Below are 19,229 nucleotides of genomic sequence, written 5' to 3'. Positions count from 1 at the left end.
AACTTGGCAAAGCTCCTCAAAAGATTCTTGATCTCTTAGAATCCTTATTGAAGCCATCAAGGTCGTTTTATGGCAGTGATACTGTATCTTATGTTATTGGTGGTACCGTGCACATAGTTCCACAATCCATAGGCTAAGCTTAATGTTCCTAGCTGTTTCTTATCGTTATTCCTACCACGTAATGTCTGGTTGATTTATGGGTGAATTGTTTTCTTGACTCCACTTAACAGGGGTTCTCGTGTCAGGTACGGACTACCCTCGGTCTCCTGTGATGCTGTTAGGAGTCCTAGAAGGGTATGTTTATCATGGCATAAGATATGTTCCTAGGTACTACAATACTGGTCATCATGATGAAAGATATATATGGATAGTGATGATTTTATGTATTTTGTTGCAGCACGCCCTCTCCACGCCAAGACATAAAATCGTATGAACTCGCTAGGAACCACGCATTGTCTTGTGTTATCTTTTTTTACAGGTATATTGCATAGGTTTCTTAATACAGGTTTAATAACTGTTGGAAAGGTATTATTCACATGTCACGGAAGGAAACTGTGTGTTGATTATCTTCCTTGTTTCCCCAGATCTCCCTCCCAGCAGTTCCCTTCCTTTCCTTCCCCCACTTGATCACCTCGTTGACCAGTGCCTTACGGCTACTCTGGCTTGGGGCTATCGAGAGGTGGACCATTATCAGCTACAAACCGATCCTGAGGATATTCAACCGTGACAGAATTTCCGACCCACGAATATCTATCCTCCCGGTCGGATTGTTTGAGAATGGCCACCCTTGAGGACGTGATAGCTGTCCTAACGGGTGTACAGGCGGAGTTGGCGGCATCACGCCAAGAAACCGCAGACCTGAGAACTCGTGTAGAACGTCTCCAAAGGAATCCGTTCGACATAAGTAGTACTCAGGTGGTTCCATCCAGCACTGTGGTGGTAGAAATGCCGGTCAATATACCATTGGCTACGCCAGAAAGATATCATGGGGAATCAGATAAAGTGCAAGTATTCCTGACGCAATTATTGTTGCATTTCTCATGTAAACAAAAATCTTATCACCACCAACCAGGCAAAAGTAGCTTTCCTCATACCGTATTTAGCTGGGGACGCTGCACAATAGGCGCCATGCCTCTAGTGAATAGAGACGACACCCTGCTATATGGCTGGGAAGCTTTCAAAAGAAGAAGAATTCATCAGGGTGTTTGATAGAAGGGCTGACTCCTTCACAGCAGATCGTGAACTCCTGGAATTGAGACAGGGGAACAAGTATCTACTAGTGTATCTCAATTCCTTTCGGCGCCTGGTGGCCGAGACCAAGTGGCCAGAGGCCAAGCAGGCATCACTCTTTCATCAGGGACTTCGGGAAGAACTAAAGGACATAATCGCACAAATTAATCCTCAGCCCACCTCTTGTGTAGGTCTCATCAATCTGGCACTACGTCTGGATCACAGGTTGAGTGAACGAAAAGGTGAATACAAAAGAAGAGAACGAAACTGGTACCGAGTGGATAAACCCAAATCCTCCGACAGCTCCAGCTGGTACAGTATGAGCTGCGCTCACCTCCACAGAAAAAGAGGCTCATAGGAAACAAGGCCTTTGCCTTTATTGTGGCAAAAGAGGGCACTTCGTGAAAGAGTGCCCAGTGAAACCCAAAAACCCAAAAACAATTGGTTTGGGAACAACCGGTTTGGGAAGACCAACACTGACAAACCGTCGGAAAACTGACCCGCTCTAGGATCAAAGAAGGGGATTCCTGGAGTCAGACGTATATCCCTTCATTGAATGATGGACCTACTCAGAAAAAAGGTCACTTGTTCGTTGAATTACAGATACTGATTCAGATGGATTGGGTTCCTGTTCCTGCCATGATAGATTCCGGAGCCACAGGTCTATTCATAGTTATGGGAGAAGCTCAACGTCGAGGCATAAAATTGGTCCCCAAAGACGCTCCAGAGGAAGTATATGCAGTGGACGGAAGAAAGCTGAACACCGGACCCATAGGACACCGGACAGAAATGTTGGAAGTCATGCTCGGACCCTCTCACTGGGAGAGAATTGCGTTCAATGTAATACAGGCCCTGCAATATGGCATTATACTCGGGCTGACTTGGTTGCAAAAGCATAACCCTGAGATCAATTGGGTCACCAAAGATGTTTTCTTAACATCTTCGTATTGCCAGGAACATTGCGTCAAGACCCCAGAAGGACCTGCTGCAACCCTTGCCTCCAGTCTATACATCGCCACTGCAGCAGAAAAAGATAACCAACTGCCCACTCAGTACCAGGAATCTGCTAAAGTGTTCGACGATGTGCAAGCAGAAGTGCTTCCTCCACACAGACAATACGATTGTCAGATTGATCTGATTCCTGGAACTGTTGTACCGTTTGGAAGGATATATGCATTAACGGAACTCGAAAATCAGTACCTCCGTTCATATCTCGACAAACATCTGGAAACAGGATTCATTAGACCATCTAAATCCCCTGCTGCTTCACTGATATTTTTTATTCCTAAAGCAAACGTCGAGCTCAGAGCCTGTGTAGACTTCAGAGCATTGAACAACATTACTGTAAAAAATCGATACCCGCTTCCGTTAATCCCAGTACTCTTGGAACAGGTAAAGAAGGCAGCTATATACACAAAGTTAGATCTCAAGGGGGCATATGACCTTGTGCGCATCAGGAACGGTGATGAACGGAAGACTGCATTCAAAACATGATACGGATTATTTGAATACCTAGCCATGCCGTATGGGTTATGCAATGCACCGGCTGCTTTTCAATACTTCCTGAATGACATCTTTCGTGAGATCTTGGATCATTATGTAGTGGTCTACATCGATGATATTCTTGTATATTCCAATGACAGCCTCATACATGAAAAACACGTTAAGACGGTGTTGAACATTTTGCAGAACAACAACCTATTCTGCAAATTGAGTAAATGCAAATTCCACTTACATACAGTAGAGTTCCTTGGAGTAATGCTCAGCCCCACAGGACAAGAGATGGCTGATCATAGCGATAAAAGAATGGCCTGCTCCCCAGAACGTGCGAGAAGTTCAATGCTTCTTAGGGTTCGCCAACTTCTACCGCCGCTTCATCAACCAGTTTTCCAAGATGATGGCACCTATGACCAAACTGTTGAAAAAAGGTAATGTCTTTGAGTGGACTCCGGAAGCACAGGAGGCTTTCTGTGCATTAAAGACCGCCTTATTGACGGCTCCTATATTGACACACCCTGATCCCACTAAACCGTATGTGGTGGAAGCGGATGCTTCTGACATAGCCATAGGAGCGGTCTTATCCCAAAGACATTCTGTAACAGGACAACTACATCCTGTGGCCTACATGTCCCGGAAATTAAATGATGCAGAACGAAATTATAACATCTCAGAAAAAGAACTGTTGGCCATAAAAAATGCTTTCATGAAGTGGAGACATCTGTTGCTGGGAGCCGTACATGTTGTAACAGTAGACACGGATCACAGGAACTTACCGTTTATGACCGCAGCTAGACATCTGACTCCCCGACAACGTTGATGGATGCTATTCTTTTCGGAATACCACTTCATTATCACCTATAGACCGGGTAGTGGTAACAAAAAAGTGGATGCACTGACCAGACAAACAACATCTAAGGAGATAGACAATGAACCGCACCAGTCCATTTTCAATCCAGAGAAAGTCCTGTGTGCCATACAACCAGACACCTTCCTCAGAGACGTCCGCAGAGGTGTGAACACTTTCACATGGAGAGCCTGGTTAAAGAGACATGCAGAATGGAAAGTGACGCAAGGAATACCAATGCATTCCAACCGCATTCTGGTACCTACTGAACCATTGCGCAAAACAGTTTATCGATGGTGTCATGAGTTACCTAGTGCCGATCACAATGGATTCGCCAAAACGGTGGATCGCATCAAGCGGACATTCTGGTGGCCTTCCCTGTTGGTGGATGTTAAGGCTTGAATGAGGGCTTGTGAGATCTGTGCCAAGGCAAAACCGGATCACCAAAAAAACAGCGGGTTTGTTACAACCCATGCCCACGCCTAACTCGCCGTGGGAACGCATATAGCTGGATTTCATTGTTGGTCTCCCGAATGATAAGGGTTACACGATGATTCTCGTAGTAATTGACTATCTCACAAAAATGGGACATTTTGTAGCATGTAAGCAGGTTCCCTCAGCTGGTGCTCTGGCCAATCTCCTTCTAGTTCATGTGGTGCGTTTACATGGATTACCGCAGACTATTGTGTCGGACCGTGGATCCCAGTTTACGGCTCAGTACTGGAAAGCATGGTGTGCCTCTCTCCACATCAAGACAGCTCTATCCACAAGTTTTCATCCGCAGACAGATGGTCAAACAGAACGTCTGAATCAGACTCTCAAACAGTATCTTCGCTGCTATGTGGATAACAGTACCAATGCTTGGGTGGAATATTTGTGGTTGGCTGAAATTGCAAAATAACAATACGAAATCCACGGGTCTCAAGAGAAAGTTTCAGAAAATTTTTGTGCAGTAAAGGCTACAAACAGATAAGTGTCTAAGCTTGATGGACAAAGTCACAATTCAAAACAAAATACTTTTAAAGGCCAAAAGGGCATATCCCTTATAAGGACTAAATCCCTCACTCACCACGGAGGTGACATGCTTCATCATGGGGATTCTCCTCTCCAAGGAAACCTAGTTCCTTGGAGGGCTACAACTCTCTCAACTCGAGAGAGGAGCACAGGGATGTTTTAACCTAATAAATAGGATATCCTAAATCCTCAGGTGAGCAGTATGAGTGTGAGTGAAGGCGCAGCGCAAACAAAGTTGTTTGAATGTGTGAAGGTGCAAAAAATGTGGTGTAAAACTGGATAAGGGTTGTATCAACCAATATTTATTCAAATACACCCTTTGCCAGGATTAAAAAACAGTGCACCAACGGTATAGATTTAAAACCGCTCTGGTGATAATAAAAAGACGGTCGACATGTTTCAGCCAAACAGCCCATCAGTGGGGCAGGCTTTCATCAGGACCAAACCAAGTGACACTGCAACAAACGTGAAAAACAGTGTGGACAAAGGATACAAAGTATAATGTTCCAGTATATCCAAAACGCTCTTCAGGCAATCATTGGAATGAAGAGGAAATTCTACCTGCATCTGCTGGGTATTTAAACCAACCTCAGCCTGGCAATCGCTCAGGAAAGGGGCACCGCTCTATCCGTCGGTACTCCAAACGGTCGGCTCTAGACCGTTTGGAGTACCGACGGATAGAGCGGTGCCCCTTTCCTGAGCGATTGCCAGGCTGAGGTTGGTTTAAATACCCAGCAGATGTGGGTAGAATTTCCTCTTCATTCCAATGATTGCCTGAAGAGCGTTTTGGATATACTGGAACATTATACTTTGTGTCCTTTGTCCACACTGTTTTTCACGTTTGTTGCAGTGTCACTTGGTTTGGTCCTGATGAAAGCCTGCCCCACTGATGGGCTGTTTGGCTGAAACATGTCGACCGTCTTTTTATTATCACCAGAGCGGTTTTAAATCTATACCGTTGGTGCACTCTTTTTTAATCCTGGCAAAGGGTGTATTTGAATAAATATTGGTTGATACAACCCTTATCCAGTTTTACACCACATTTTTTGCACCTTCACACATTCAAACAACTTTGTTTGCGCTGCGCCTTCACTCACACTCATACTGCTCACCTGAGGATTTAGGATATCCTATTTATTAGGTTAAAACATCCCTGTGCTCCTCTCTCGAGTTGAGAGAGTTGTAGCCCTCCAAGGAACTAGGTTTCCTTGGAGAGGAGAATCCCCATGATGAAGCATGTCACCTCCGTGGTGAGTGAGGGATTTAGTCCTTATAAGGGATATGCCCTTTTGGCCTTTAAAAGTATTTTGTTTTGAATTGTGACTTTGTCCATCAAGCTTAGACACTTATCTGTTTGTAGCCTTTACTGCACAAAAATTTTCTGAAACTTTCTCTTGAGACCCGTGGATTTCGTATTGTTATTTAGCATGTTGATTGGGGAATAAATCCCCTGTGGTCGTTAAAATTCCCTTAGACCCATCTGTTCTCAATCTGTTTTGGTTTAATTGGCTGAATTTGCATACAACAGCGCCACACATAGCGCAACACAAGTATCTCCCTTCTACAGCTCCTTTGGGTATCATCCATGATTCTTGCCTTTTGTCCACCCCACTGCTAATCACAACCTCCCCGAGGTGGGTAGAAGGATAACCCACATTCAGGGGACACTTAGGAATGTGCGTATGCATCTGGATTAATCAAAGATGAAATACAATATGTCTGCCGATCAGCAAAGGAGAGAAGGGCCCTTGTATCAAGTGGGTGATGCGGTATGGTTATCCACTAGAAACATTCACTTCAGGAAACGCAGTGTGTTTAACCCCTGATTTATTGGACCCTACAAAATTGTCAAACGCATTAACCCTATAGCCTTGAAGTTGGCTCTGCCATCCCACATGCGTATACATCCCGTCTTTCATGTATCACTGTTGAAGCCTTCAGTCTCGCCGGTGAGGAAACATCCTGGGCCAGTGGTGATGAATGACGTGGACGAGTATGAAGTCAAACAGATCATGGATGCCAAAATGCGAAGACAAAGACTGTGGTACCTCATTGCATGGAAAGGGTATGGGCCAGAGGAGAATTCTTGGGAGCCAGCTTCTGGGGTTCAGGCTCCCAGACTTGTCTCTTCATTCCATAGAAGGTTCCCTTCAAAACCCGGCCCCTTGTCGCGCTCTCGGTAAAGGGGGATGTACTGTTGCAAATAGTGTGATCTCGTCATCGGGGAACACGGAAGTAGCCTAAAGACTACATATCCCATGATCCTCTAGCACGCGACGTGACGTGCTCGCGCAAGACAGAAAAGGAAGACAGACCTTTTCTCCGTGTCCGAAATTCTTTGTTTGCTTTTTCGAGCAAGGAGGTCGCCTTGCCTTTCCACGGGTGTTGTCGGCAAGGAAGGGGAGCAGTGATCCGCTATCCTTGGAGCCTTCGCCTCGTTACTTAGCCGCCCTGAGAAGTACTCGTTTCCAGCATGCCCCGGTGAGGTTGGGGTGCCTGGCACCACTTGCAGGGTGCTCTTCCCTGTGTCTGGATTTTCACTCTTCTTCCAGTGCTCCCGCGGTGTCAGATTCAGCTGGGATTCCTGGTGGTGTGTTCCAGAAAGTCCTAAAGGGCTTTGTGTGTAATTGGTGTGACATTGTTTTCTCTCTTGTATGGCTCGCTTTCTTAGAGAACTGCTCTGAGAACTAAAAACTTGGCAAAGCTCCTCAAAAGATTATTGATCTCTTAGAATCCTTATTGAAGCCATTGAGGTCGTTTTATGGCAGTGATACTGCATCTTATGTTATTGGTGGTACCGTGCACATAGCTCCACAATCCATAGGCTAAGGGACATGAGCTTAATTTTCCTAGCTGTTTCTTATCGTTGTTCCTACCACGTAATGCCTGGTTGATTTATGGGTGAATTGTTTACTTGACTCCACTTAACAGGAGTTCTCGTGTGAGGTACGGACTACCCTCGGTCCCCTGTGATGCTGTTAGGAGTCCTAGAAGGGTATGTTTATCATGGCATAAGATATGTTCCTAGGTACTACAATACTGGTCATCATGATTAAAGATATATATGGATAGTGATGATTTTATGTATTTTGTTGCAGCACGCCAAGACATAAAATCGTATGAACTCGCTAGGAACCACGCATTGTCTTGTGTTATCTTTCTTTACAGGTATATTGCATAGGTTTCTGAATACAGGTTTAATAACAGTTGGAAAGGTATTATTCACATGTCACAGAAGGAAACTGTGTGTTGATTATCTTTCTTGTTTCCCCAGATCTCCCTCCCAGCAGTTCCCTTCCTTTCCTTCCCCTACTTGATCACCTTGTTGACCAGTGCCTTACGGCTACTCTGGCTTGGGGCTATCGAGAGGTGGACCATTATCAGCTACAAACCGATCCTGAGGATATTCAACCGTGACAGCTATGCCCCTTACCCAGGGATATTTCAAATGTTTCTGAGTGGATAACACAACATTTACTATAAACCCCCAGCAATATAACTATATAGTTCCATTTGAACCATGTTACAACAAGAAATGACTGCTCCCTGTTCTATACCACTAAGATAATTAGAAGATAGCTTTTACTTTGAAATGGACTCAAACAGGAACTATTGTACATCTTAACCAAGAATAAGTATGTTGACAAAAACCCAGACAAGTAGAAAACAGGAACATTTGTACATTTACCTGCATTAAGAACAATGTTGCATTCCTCCACTTCTGCACTATAATGTCCATCCACACTGTCCACTGACTTTACCTGAAGAAATGGAAATTCTATCGGAAAACAAAAATCAATTTATAGTTTCAGACCTTTAGCATTTTTTGAGTTAGAAAGATAATGGACTAAACTGACGACCTGTATCTACAAATTATAAGCATTTTCTTCTTTGTAATTTGGTATTGAAGATGCATGTTATTATTTGGAGCCTGTTCTAAAGAATTTTGAAATGTAATGGCATAAACACTACTAAACGATACCGTTATAAATTGACAATGAGTATCAAAATGGCACAGATGGAAAGTAGAAGAAATGTTCCTAACTTTGTGGCATTTCTCTTTTCAGCAGACAACCTTGATTCAGCACCCCAAGAGTCTAATGTTTGAGCTTTTTCAAACGTTTGGAACACAGCTAGTTGATGGAGTCGCAATATTGTTGTACAAGGGAGCAGGTTCCTACACTAAGGGACAGTGGCGAACACCCATGGCAACGATGTGCATTAACGTTTACATCGTAAGTCACAGCAACGCGTAAACGTTAACATCGTAAGGCATAGTAACGTAAGGCAGAGCAACGCAACTTTACGATGTAAATGTTAATGCGACGTAATGCGATGTTGCAAGATGCAAACGTCAATGACTATAATTATGCGAGCCCAATATTGTTTCTTTCACACGCACTCGGCACTGCTGTTGTGCGTGCCACTACTACATTTCACACGGCTGATGTGCGTGCCACTTGCTCATTCATGGTGAGGTGCTATTGTTCACACGGCTGAGCCCAATATTGTTTCTTTCCTATTGTTCACACGGCTGTTGTGCGTGCCAATTGCCCGTTCATGGCTGTTCATGGTGACGATAAAATTATCGCCGTTTTCGGCCGAAAAGCGGTGATAATTTTATCGCTATATTAGCAAGGTCACACTATCGCGTGAAACCTTGCCTTAGCGCCTGAATTCCTAACGCCCATCTTTGCATCTCTAATGGCGTTCCTCTCTAGGATAACGGCAGAAATGTCACTAAGCGACATTTCTCCTATTATCAAGCCTCACGCAAAGCAGCATAGCGACAAGAAAAGTAGCGATAACCTCTGTTATCGCTACTTTCCTTACGCCTGCTTTGAAACTGACTTGCCATGATATCCTATGGAAGGTGGATATCATGGCTAAGTATGTGAGGCCCTATCAGCAAGCTATCGCCAAACTTCGTGGGATTATCGCTTCCAGCGATAATCTCACGTTTGGCAGTTAGCACTAGGATTTTTAGCGCTTTTGAGATAAGCGTTGCTAATAGCATGCTATCGCAGCGATAAAAATCTATGCTAGCCGGCGATAATTATCCTAGCGCTAAGTGCGCTTAGCGATAATTATCGCCGGTTGTTGCTGATATGCTCCATTGTTTCTTTCACACGGCACTACTACATTTCACACGGCTGTTGTGCGTGCCACTACTACATTTCACACGGTTGTTGTGCGTGCCACTTGCTCGTTCATGGTGACTTCACAAGGTGCTATTTATGCGACTTGCAGCCCAATATTGTTTCTTATCCGTTCATGGTGACGTCACAAGGTGATATTGTGAGTATAATTATGCAACTTGCAGCCCAATATTGTTTCTTTCACATGGCACTACTTGTACATTTCACACGGCTGTTGTACGTGCCACTTGCCCGTTCATGGTGACGTCACAAGGTGCTAATTATGCGACTTGAAGCACAATATTGTTTCTTATCCGTTCATGGTGACGTCACAAGGTGCACTTGTCCGTTCATTGTGACGTCACAAGGTGCCAATTATGCGACTTGCAGCACAATATTGTTTCTTATCCGTACATGGTGACATCACAAGGTGCTATTGTGACTATAATTATGCGACTTGCAGCCCAATATTTTTTCTTTCACATGGCACTACTACATTTCACACGGCTGTTGTGCGTGCCACTTGCCCGTTCATGGTGACGTCACAAGGTGCTATTGTTGGTGGGTGGTGGACGTCACAAGGTGCTATTGTTGGTGGGTGGTGGTATTGGTGGATACTTGGGAGCAGGAGAAGCAGCCCAATATTGTCTTCCAAATCTTCTTTTACAGTAACCTCATTTTTGTGTGTGTCACATTATTTTAACCAGAATAGCTTTTCAGTTATTGAAAACTAGATGGGTGAGTGGGGGGTCTCTCCCGCCAATGTCACGCAATGTAATGGCGGGCCGACGGTGATGAGGGATGGAAAAAAACACAGTTATCTTACACAAGTTTTCCTTTTGCTTATGGAACAGCTTGGGTTGTTACAAGCGTGTTGGCTAAGACAGACACATTTGAACTGCACAGTAATTATATTTGAACCTAAAGAAAATTGAGTAAAACATATAGAAGGAAAAACAACAGTGCTCCGAGTAAATTTAAATTATTTTTGATGCAAAAGTCAGGAAAGGATTAAATATTACATTAAATTTCAGCGTGTTATTCTATTCAGCGTTGCTTTATTATTTGATTTAATCGTTTCACAGACTTTAAAAGTATCAGTTACGAAACACAGGGGCATATCAGCAGCGAGGCGATAAAAAATTATCGCCGCTTTTGCGTCCGTTTTCGGGCGAAAAGCGGCGATAATTTTATCGCCTAATCAGCAAGGTCACGCTATCGCGTGAAACCTTGCATTAGCGCCTGAATTCGGAACGCCCAGCTTTGCATCTCTAATGAGATGCAAAGTGGGCGTTCCTGCCCTGACATGACTGGAGAAATGTCCCCCTGTTATCGCAACTTTCCTTACGCCTGCTTCAGGACTGACTTAGCCATGATATCCTATCAAAGGTGGATATCATGGCTAAGTTTGCCTTGCCCTATCATCAAGCTAATGCCAAACTTCGTGAGATTATCGCTGGGTTTCCAGCGATAATCTCACGTTTGGAAGTTAGGCTAGGATTTTTATCGCTTTTGAGATAAGCGATGCTAATAGCACGCTATCTCAGCGATAAAAATCCACGTTAGGCGGCGATAATTATCCTAGCGCTAAGTGCGCTTAGCGATAATTATCACCGGTCCTTGATGATATGCCCCACCGTTTTGGTTTAGCATTTTCCATTTCGTGTAGCCTTGACTTTGAAGAAGCACTTGCTTGTTTGTGCGAAAGGAGCTTTCACCGTCCCAATCTATTTTAATATTATATATGGCCATTTGTGGGTAATGTGAACAGAATCATGCTTGGTGTTAGGTTATAATTCTGGCGACCAAATGGCTGAAGACACGGTGGGCGACACCTTTTATACCCCCCATTACGTTTTCCAGAATATATCAAGGAAACATTTCAGTAATGTTGCAATTTACATTGGACGATTAATTGGCAAAAAAAAAATGTATTCTGGAAATAAACATAGAAAAGAATTAGCGTTGTGTAAAAGGGGGGTCGTGGGGGGCGGGGGTTAGGGGTGGGATCATGCTTTTTCTGCAAAACTGTGGTAGGACAGATGGAAACGGTACAAGAAGGGAGAGAGGGCGAACACACTTCGCAACGATGTGCTTACATTAAGCACTGTAATGGCATGCGATTTCACAGTTTGCGAGGTAATAGACTTCGCAATAGGTTACACGCATCGGCGTTGAAACGCCGTGCGTCGTGAAAATTGCCGATGTGACAGTCTTTGCGATGTGTAAGTCAAGTGGTAAAAGCTTGCGTTCAAAACGTTTGCGATGTACCGACATACATCCAGGGACAGTTGTTCAACACTTTGCTACATTGCAAAGTCACCAAATGTGATGCAAACAAAGTGCTAATTTTCTATTTACTTTCAAACTCAAAACTTGTTTTGTGCTGGAAATGTGCGTAAAATTAACAAAAAGTAGCGTGATGTATTCCTTTGTATCAAGAGGCATTTTATAGATGGTACATGGGCGTTTCCTTGCAACCACCCATGGTCCTTAATGTAAAGCCCTATATATTGACATCTGTAGACTGGGATTTATGGCAAAATATACACCTCCTTCAGGCAGGTGCAAAGTAGGAGAACAGATTTCTTTTCTCTGAACTTTGCATGTATGGTGCACTGTACAGCACACACACAAATAGGGAAAAGTGTAAATACTTCCAGTACAAACTTATGCTAGACTCAGGCACTAACCGTTGCATTATGGTTCAAAAGTGTGTGCGTGATGCTATGCTGCATGATTGTATGCCAGTGCTTGAGAAGAGAGAAACAGCACTGCATCTTTAGTTGATTGCCTGAAAAAATATAAAACTACCCCTAGGAGTTGACCGACTAAAATATTCATATCGGCAAAAGGGGACCTCTGAAGAAGGTCAACTCATAGAAGGCTCTGGGAAATCGTCCACCACTCTGAATAAAATACAGTGAGTCACACAATCACTTACCATGTACCATCCGAGAATTTCTGATAAACATTATAATAGCCCTACTAAAGAAATTCCCAGAAACCCTCTTTGTTTTTGTGTACACAAGCCTAAACAGGAGGAAGGGACACTCAAACACATTAATATTTTCTTCACACCTGAATCTTGATACAGGGAAAGAGAGTTTCTGAGTAAATATGTCCAAACTTTGAAAATGCAAGGTGGGGAAAGACTTGAAATAGAAAGCAATTCAAGTACAAAAAGGAAATTAGCATTTATGCCAATGGCACTGTAACGATTCATGCCAACGACAGAAATCTCGGAGATTTAAAGCAGACCTTTTATATCCTCAAGAATTTCAAAGAAATCTCTATTCTAGAAATGGGCCAACACAAACTTCACTTTGCTGCACCTTCAGCAGTACAGTGCCTAACAGCAGCACAACTGCTAATGTCCCAGTGACCAATCCACAGCTCAGGATACAATGCAAGATGAACCATTGAGGACTCCCCTCATACATGTGGCCTACAACAAATACCCCAATCAACCAATTGGCCAGTCCCCTATCCTCGCAGTGCCATTAATCCTTATTTGTGAAGGCTCTTAGATCGGGCATCCACGTGACTCGAAAGCTGCCGCAGTATAGACTAAACCACAAGACTAAACCACACCTCATATGTTCAAAGGAACCTTCTTCCTCACAAGTCCCCAATCCAGTTCAGGAAGTTAGTCTCATCAACAGATTGTGCCCAGAAACATTCTGTGAAGACATATGATCTTATCAACTAAAATTAACTTGAAATAGGTGGGTTATCGGAAACTTTGCTTGTCTATAACTCTGTCATCATTGCCTCCAGATAATCACTGAAAGGCTATAAAATATCCTTCAGCATCAATCACCTATATAAGCACACTCCTAGAAGCTAGATAGCATTGAATGTATCATCCCTCATTGGTTGTAACTAAAAAGCCACTTTTTACTAGTGCACTAGTCACTGCAAGTGATTTCATACTCCAGAAGATTATCAGATCTCAATCAGGTCAGTGACCCAGATACATGGTATATTAGGTGCTGGAATATTAGCTGCTCTATAAAAACAACTAATATACTCTAATACAATTGGTAAATAATGTAGTTGGTTGAAGCTGAATGTGTACATTTTGGTCAAAGCAGAACCTCAGCACATGCCTTTGGAAATTAATGGGACTACTTTTAAGTAATAGGTCCACTCCCTCCTTTTTCCCTGACCCACAACAAAACTTAGAAACAAGTTTGTGTGATTAAAGATTAAACAACTTAAAGGGAATGTTATGTATGTTATTGCAAACTGTGGTAAATCATTGGTGTGTATTTAAAAAAAAGCCTGGGGATGTGGATGGCTAGCAGCCAAGATAGCTACCGTACTTCACAGCTCCCTTATCGATTCCTCTCTTTATATCCAATGATAGGGGCAACACCAACCAGCAAGCACATGAGCCATACTACATGTCAAGAAACCAATGAGGCAGCTATTAAGTCTCTTTTTTACTGTTTAGATGGCTTTGTTGCTGTAGATGGAGGTGCTCTGTTCTCCCTCAAGCATGCTGGAATAATGGAGAGGTCACAATTCCACACCTACAAAATCTGAGTTGGCAGTGGAAAGCCCACTGAGCCAGTGGTTCATTTCTTCATCTAGGATTGGGAGGCACCGAAACCAAACTTATGCCAACGACTGAAAGGGCAGATTGGCTCAGGAATGACAGTGCAGTTTGACCAGGACCACTAATGATTCTCCTGTGGCACTGTTACATGTTAGTGGTCGGGAGGTGAGGGTAGCAGGGGATCAAGACCTGTTCATTTCTGCATCACTGCCTTTAAAGTATCTGAGGTGGCTTTCTCCAGGACACATCTTTTTCCAAAATCTGTTGGTTTGGGCATCGCTGCCCTTTTCACCATCTCATGCAGCTTTTTCAGGACCCAGTTATGATTCTATCAGCACAGCTAAATCTAAAGCACTGTAGTGGCCCTTGCGGATAATAAACCACTTTGTCTGAGAAAACAAAACAGCACGGGAGCTTTGCAGGCCAAGGGCCTCGAGATCTAAATGAGGCCAGAAAGAAGCTGTAACAAATTTGCCCAGAGAAGGCTGATTTAATTAAAGGTGAAATACTTAACATACTAAGGTGATGCAGAAAACAGCCAACATTGAGGAGGCAGTAGAAACAGTAGAGTTCAAGGTAAAGGGAAGTTATCCAAGTATGTCCTTTTGATGGAGAGGAAATTGTGGACTCAACATCCATGTGCCACACTGTAGAACATAAAGAACAAGAATTATGGGACACTATGTATGGGCCTGCAGGCATTTCGAAATTTCCCCATAGGAAGCATTTAAAAGTTCACTAAAAGCGGACAAGTTCCTGGACACAATGTGGTGGAGCACCTCTTTGAAGGTGCTGGGTATCCACTTCTTGGTTTGAGCATGTAACGGATAAAGTTTTTCTGAAATGTACTGGCTGTTCAGGAGGGTAGGGCCAACCATGTTATTTCAGAAGTGTATCAATTTTCAGTGCCCACCCGAAAGCTGGCTCTGCCAAGAACAGGGCTGTTTTAACTGGAGAAGATTGTGGGGCTTATTTAGAGTGTGCCAGACAGGATACTCCATCTGCCCCGTCTGCTGTATGACAAGTTGATTATATCATATGACTTTGCAATATAGCGGATGGGATATCCGTCACGTTTTGATGGAGTATCCTGGCTGTCAAACACTAAATAAGGCCTTAGAGTCTTACTTCCACAAAGCACCATGAGACAGACAATGACAGAGCTGCCATTTTACAAAGTATAAGAGGCAAATGCCGATCCACGCCTACTCATTTTTAATTCAATAAAATTCTAGGCAGCCTCAGGCTGGGAAAACATATTTCCTCTCTACATGCACAACTAACAATCAGGCTGGATGCGAGAGCAAGGCATACGCATGATGGGAGGTCAGTTCTTTCCTAATGGATTGTAGATCTTGATGTTGTTGTGTAGTGTGGCTAAGATAAGGGAATGTTATTTTCCAAGGCCAAGTTATGTTTCCTGTAAAGATTACCATTTGTTTCATCACTGGCCTCTGAGTCTGTGCCAGTTTCATCATACACATTCTAGTGGCTCTATGGATCTCTAGGCTGTCAGGGCAGGGACATCCAAGCTCATTGACTATCGGCAAATGCTGATTCGCTATTCGTAGATGAGTGTCCATGGGGCGAGAGGCAAATTCTAGAATGCTATTCATAGATTCTCAGGCTGAAATTTAATTAATTTGTTAACTAATTTCCCATTGCATCTGCAAAATTAAGGTGAAAACTAAAAAGTTGACATTTTTGTGCAGGACCTTCAACCCGACAACTCTTACTCTGTTGATCATCTTAGATCTTAATTCTCAGATTTTCCAGCTTTAGTCTTCTCTTTCTCTTTGTGATGATTTCATGAGCGGGATAGATGCAGATTCTAAGCAGGGATGTGAGACTTAAAAAAAGCTTTCTTTTCAAGTGTGCTTACATTAAGGCTAGACAGCTGTGGCATCCATTGTGCACTTATCTGGCTACAGTGTGATGGTAGACTCTAAGTCTTCACTCATTCATTTACCTTTGAGAGCGTTCTGTTTGAAGAAGTGCTCTTGTGAATGGCATTTATAATGAGCTTACAATAAGAAAGGCATTGACAGGCATAGCAAGTTATCCGGAAAAACTCTTTGGCAATCAGATTTGCTCAAAATTATTTTTGTGATAATAAATTTGGACATTATTTAAGAACTCACCCGTTGAACTGTTTTCAATTTCTTCCAGCTCAGATTCCTGATTTCCCATGCAAAAGTTGTCACACTCTTCTTTAATGGTGACTGAAATTGGAATGATAAGCAAATTCCCAGTTAATACACAATAACGATTTCAGTAGCAGTATCTGCTACTTTTCGCATACAAAGTTATGCTCTTCAGCCTTTGGTATAGTCAATAAATTATTCTTACACATGAATGTTTTCGTGGTGCTTTAATGATGATACTCTACTCACTCCTCCTAAGGAACTTTCCCTGATTTGTTTTTTAGCAATTTCTATCTCATCTCCATCCTTCAAGCAAGTATGCAAACCTTTGACTATCTGAGCCACATTTAACTCTCTCCAGACGCAGCTAAACAATCACACACAACCAAAAACATGTTCATGACTTCTGCTTACCAACGCAGCATATTTCCATTCATTTGTTTCTCAAAACAGATGTCTCCTTGGATACCAGAGCCCACACTAAATTGAGATGTCCATGGAATTATCTTTTCCCACCCCTCCAGGCAGTTTTCTGTGTATGATTACATTTTATTTGTTATTGAAACACCTCTTTTTTTGAAGATATTACATGTTTTACACATATTCACCGGCTGATCCACTCTAACTTTATCCGGACAAAATTACCTGATTTCCTGTCTACTGTTTATTATTGACAAAGGTGTTGTTATTATTGGCTCTTGGAAAGCCAATCATTCACTAGTGCATGCAGTCAAACAGGGCATCTGCATCTTTGTGTTTGCCCCTTGGCTTCTTAATCTGAATTTAGCCTCAGCTGATTTTCTTTGGGGGATGTGTCACTTTCTTTAAGGTCATCAAATCCTGCCAAAGCAATCTTAGAAAGATTGCGGATATTCACCTTACTCCCACACTATAAATTGCTGAGGTTATCACCGTTTGTTGTTCTCCCAAAACCTTGCAATAGCAAGCTAGTGTTTTTGAGCTCCTTGCTCCTCCTGTAACCCACTGTAGCACAGCCTTAACTTTGCCACGTGCATTCTTTGGACACCCCAATATGCACTTCTACGCCTGTCTTCTGGTTTGCTCAAGTTCTGTCTAGAGCTGTAACTAAACTTTGGTTTTCAGCTCTAGACCTTGCTTTTTCCCATATGACTCACTGATGCTATGATTACTTACCGGTAATCCCCATTACTCTTAGTCCTACTCGTCCTCGACGCAGTCATCACTAATGAGGTATTCCACAAGACAGGAAACAAAACAGGAAACGCTTTTTAGGCTCCACCCACCCTCCCGTCAGGGGCTATAAGAACCCAGCCAACCAAAAGCACATCCTGACATACCAAGCAACAAAGGCCTGGACAGGGAGGGCGGGCGGGAAGTATGACTGGGTCGAGGACGAGTAGGACTAAGAGTAATGGGGATTACCGGTAAGTAATCATAGCATTACCTCTACGTCCCTCGTCCTCGACCCAGTCATCACTAATGAGGCATACCAAAGCACCCCCAACAACAGGCCTTTGGCAAACCACACAGAAAACAGAGACCGAACACAAAGAGGCGTGCAGCAAAAATTAGTTTAATGAAAAACACAGAATCAAGGAGGCGGAACAACCTCCACAGCACGCAACACACCACAACCGAAATTCGGTCGGTCAGACAGAGCACAATTCAAGCGATAGTGCCTCACAAAAGTAGACTCAGAGGCCCACGTCCCAGCCCGACAGATTTCATCAAGGGAAACCCCATAAAAAGCAGCCCAGGAAGCAGAAACACCCCTAGTGGAACGGGCCTGAACACCAGAAGGGCAAGGCAAACCAGATCCCTGATAAGCCCAAGAAATAACAGACTTGATCCAGCGACCAAGAGTAAGCCGAGACGCAGCTTTACCCTGACCAGCCAAACCAAAAGTCACAAAAAGGGAGTCCGAGGAACGGAACCCCGCAGACCGTGCAACATAAAGGGATAAAGCACGCCGCACATCCAAAGAGTGAAGCAACAACTCAGCAGGGGAAGAAGGAGAAGGACAGAAAGAAGGAAGAATCAACTCCTGAGAGCAATGAAACTTAGAACGAATCTTGGGAACAAAACCAGGATCCAAAGAAAGGACCACCGCGTCATCCAAGAAACGCAAAAAGGGAGGAGAACAACGCAAAGCAGTGAGTTCACCCAACCGCCTGGCAGAAGTCACAGCAACCAAAAACGCCACCTTAAAAGAAAGAAACTTAAGGTCCACCGACTCCAATGGCTCAAAAGGAGCAGACTGCAGAGCACCCAAGACCAAAGAGAGATCCCAAGGAGGAACCGTAGAGCGAGAAGAAGGAGATGACAGAGAGAAACTCCGGAACAAACGGGAAACCAACAAACCATCCGCAGGAGGAAGAGAAGCTGGATCCCGGAAAGCCCGAAGAGCATCCCACTGGCCCCTCAGAGTAGACAAGGCATATTTCTTCCGAAACCCATCCAAGAAAAACTGCAGAATGGAAGCGATAGGACAAGAGACAGGAGAGAGACCAAGCCCCGCACACCAAGAGGAGAAAGAAGCCCAATGTTTAGAGTAGGAGGACAAATTGGAACCCCTACGAGACCCTTGCATCACAGTGATGAGGTGATCAGGCAAACCCCGGACCCCAAGCGACAACCGTTCAACCTCCAAACCGCCAAGGTGAGAGGGACCAGGAGGGAAGGGGAGGGGGACCTCAGGGGAGACGGATAACGTGGCAGAATCCAAGGAGGGCCCACCGCCAGGTTCAACAACAAAGGGAACCAGGACCTCCGCGGCCAGTGAGGTAAGACCGCTACCACCTGGGCACCCAACC

General features: G+C 43.7%; 1 protein-coding gene across 2 annotated transcripts in view; it reads right to left on the bottom strand.

Annotated features, from left to right (window-relative positions):
- The window catches only part of LOC146821359 (uncharacterized), a 157,137-nt gene that overhangs the window by 55,760 nt on the left and 82,148 nt on the right, over positions 1–19,229 (bottom strand). For both annotated transcript variants that reach the window (XM_085612306.1, XM_085612307.1), the window contains exons 6-7: positions 16,432–16,512; positions 8,277–8,366 (exon numbers count right to left, since the gene is read on the bottom strand). In XM_085612306.1, the coding sequence (XP_085468432.1) occupies positions 8,277–8,366; positions 16,432–16,512 (171 nt within the window). The remainder of the gene's footprint in view (positions 1–8,276; positions 8,367–16,431; positions 16,513–19,229) is intronic.

The sequence above is a fragment of the Triturus cristatus genome, chromosome 6, assembly GCF_964204655.1.
Source record: "Triturus cristatus chromosome 6, aTriCri1.1, whole genome shotgun sequence".
NCBI lineage: Eukaryota > Metazoa > Chordata > Amphibia > Caudata > Salamandridae > Triturus > Triturus cristatus.
Note: the sequence above shows the minus strand (reverse complement) of the source record. Positions and strands in the feature narration are given on the sequence as shown.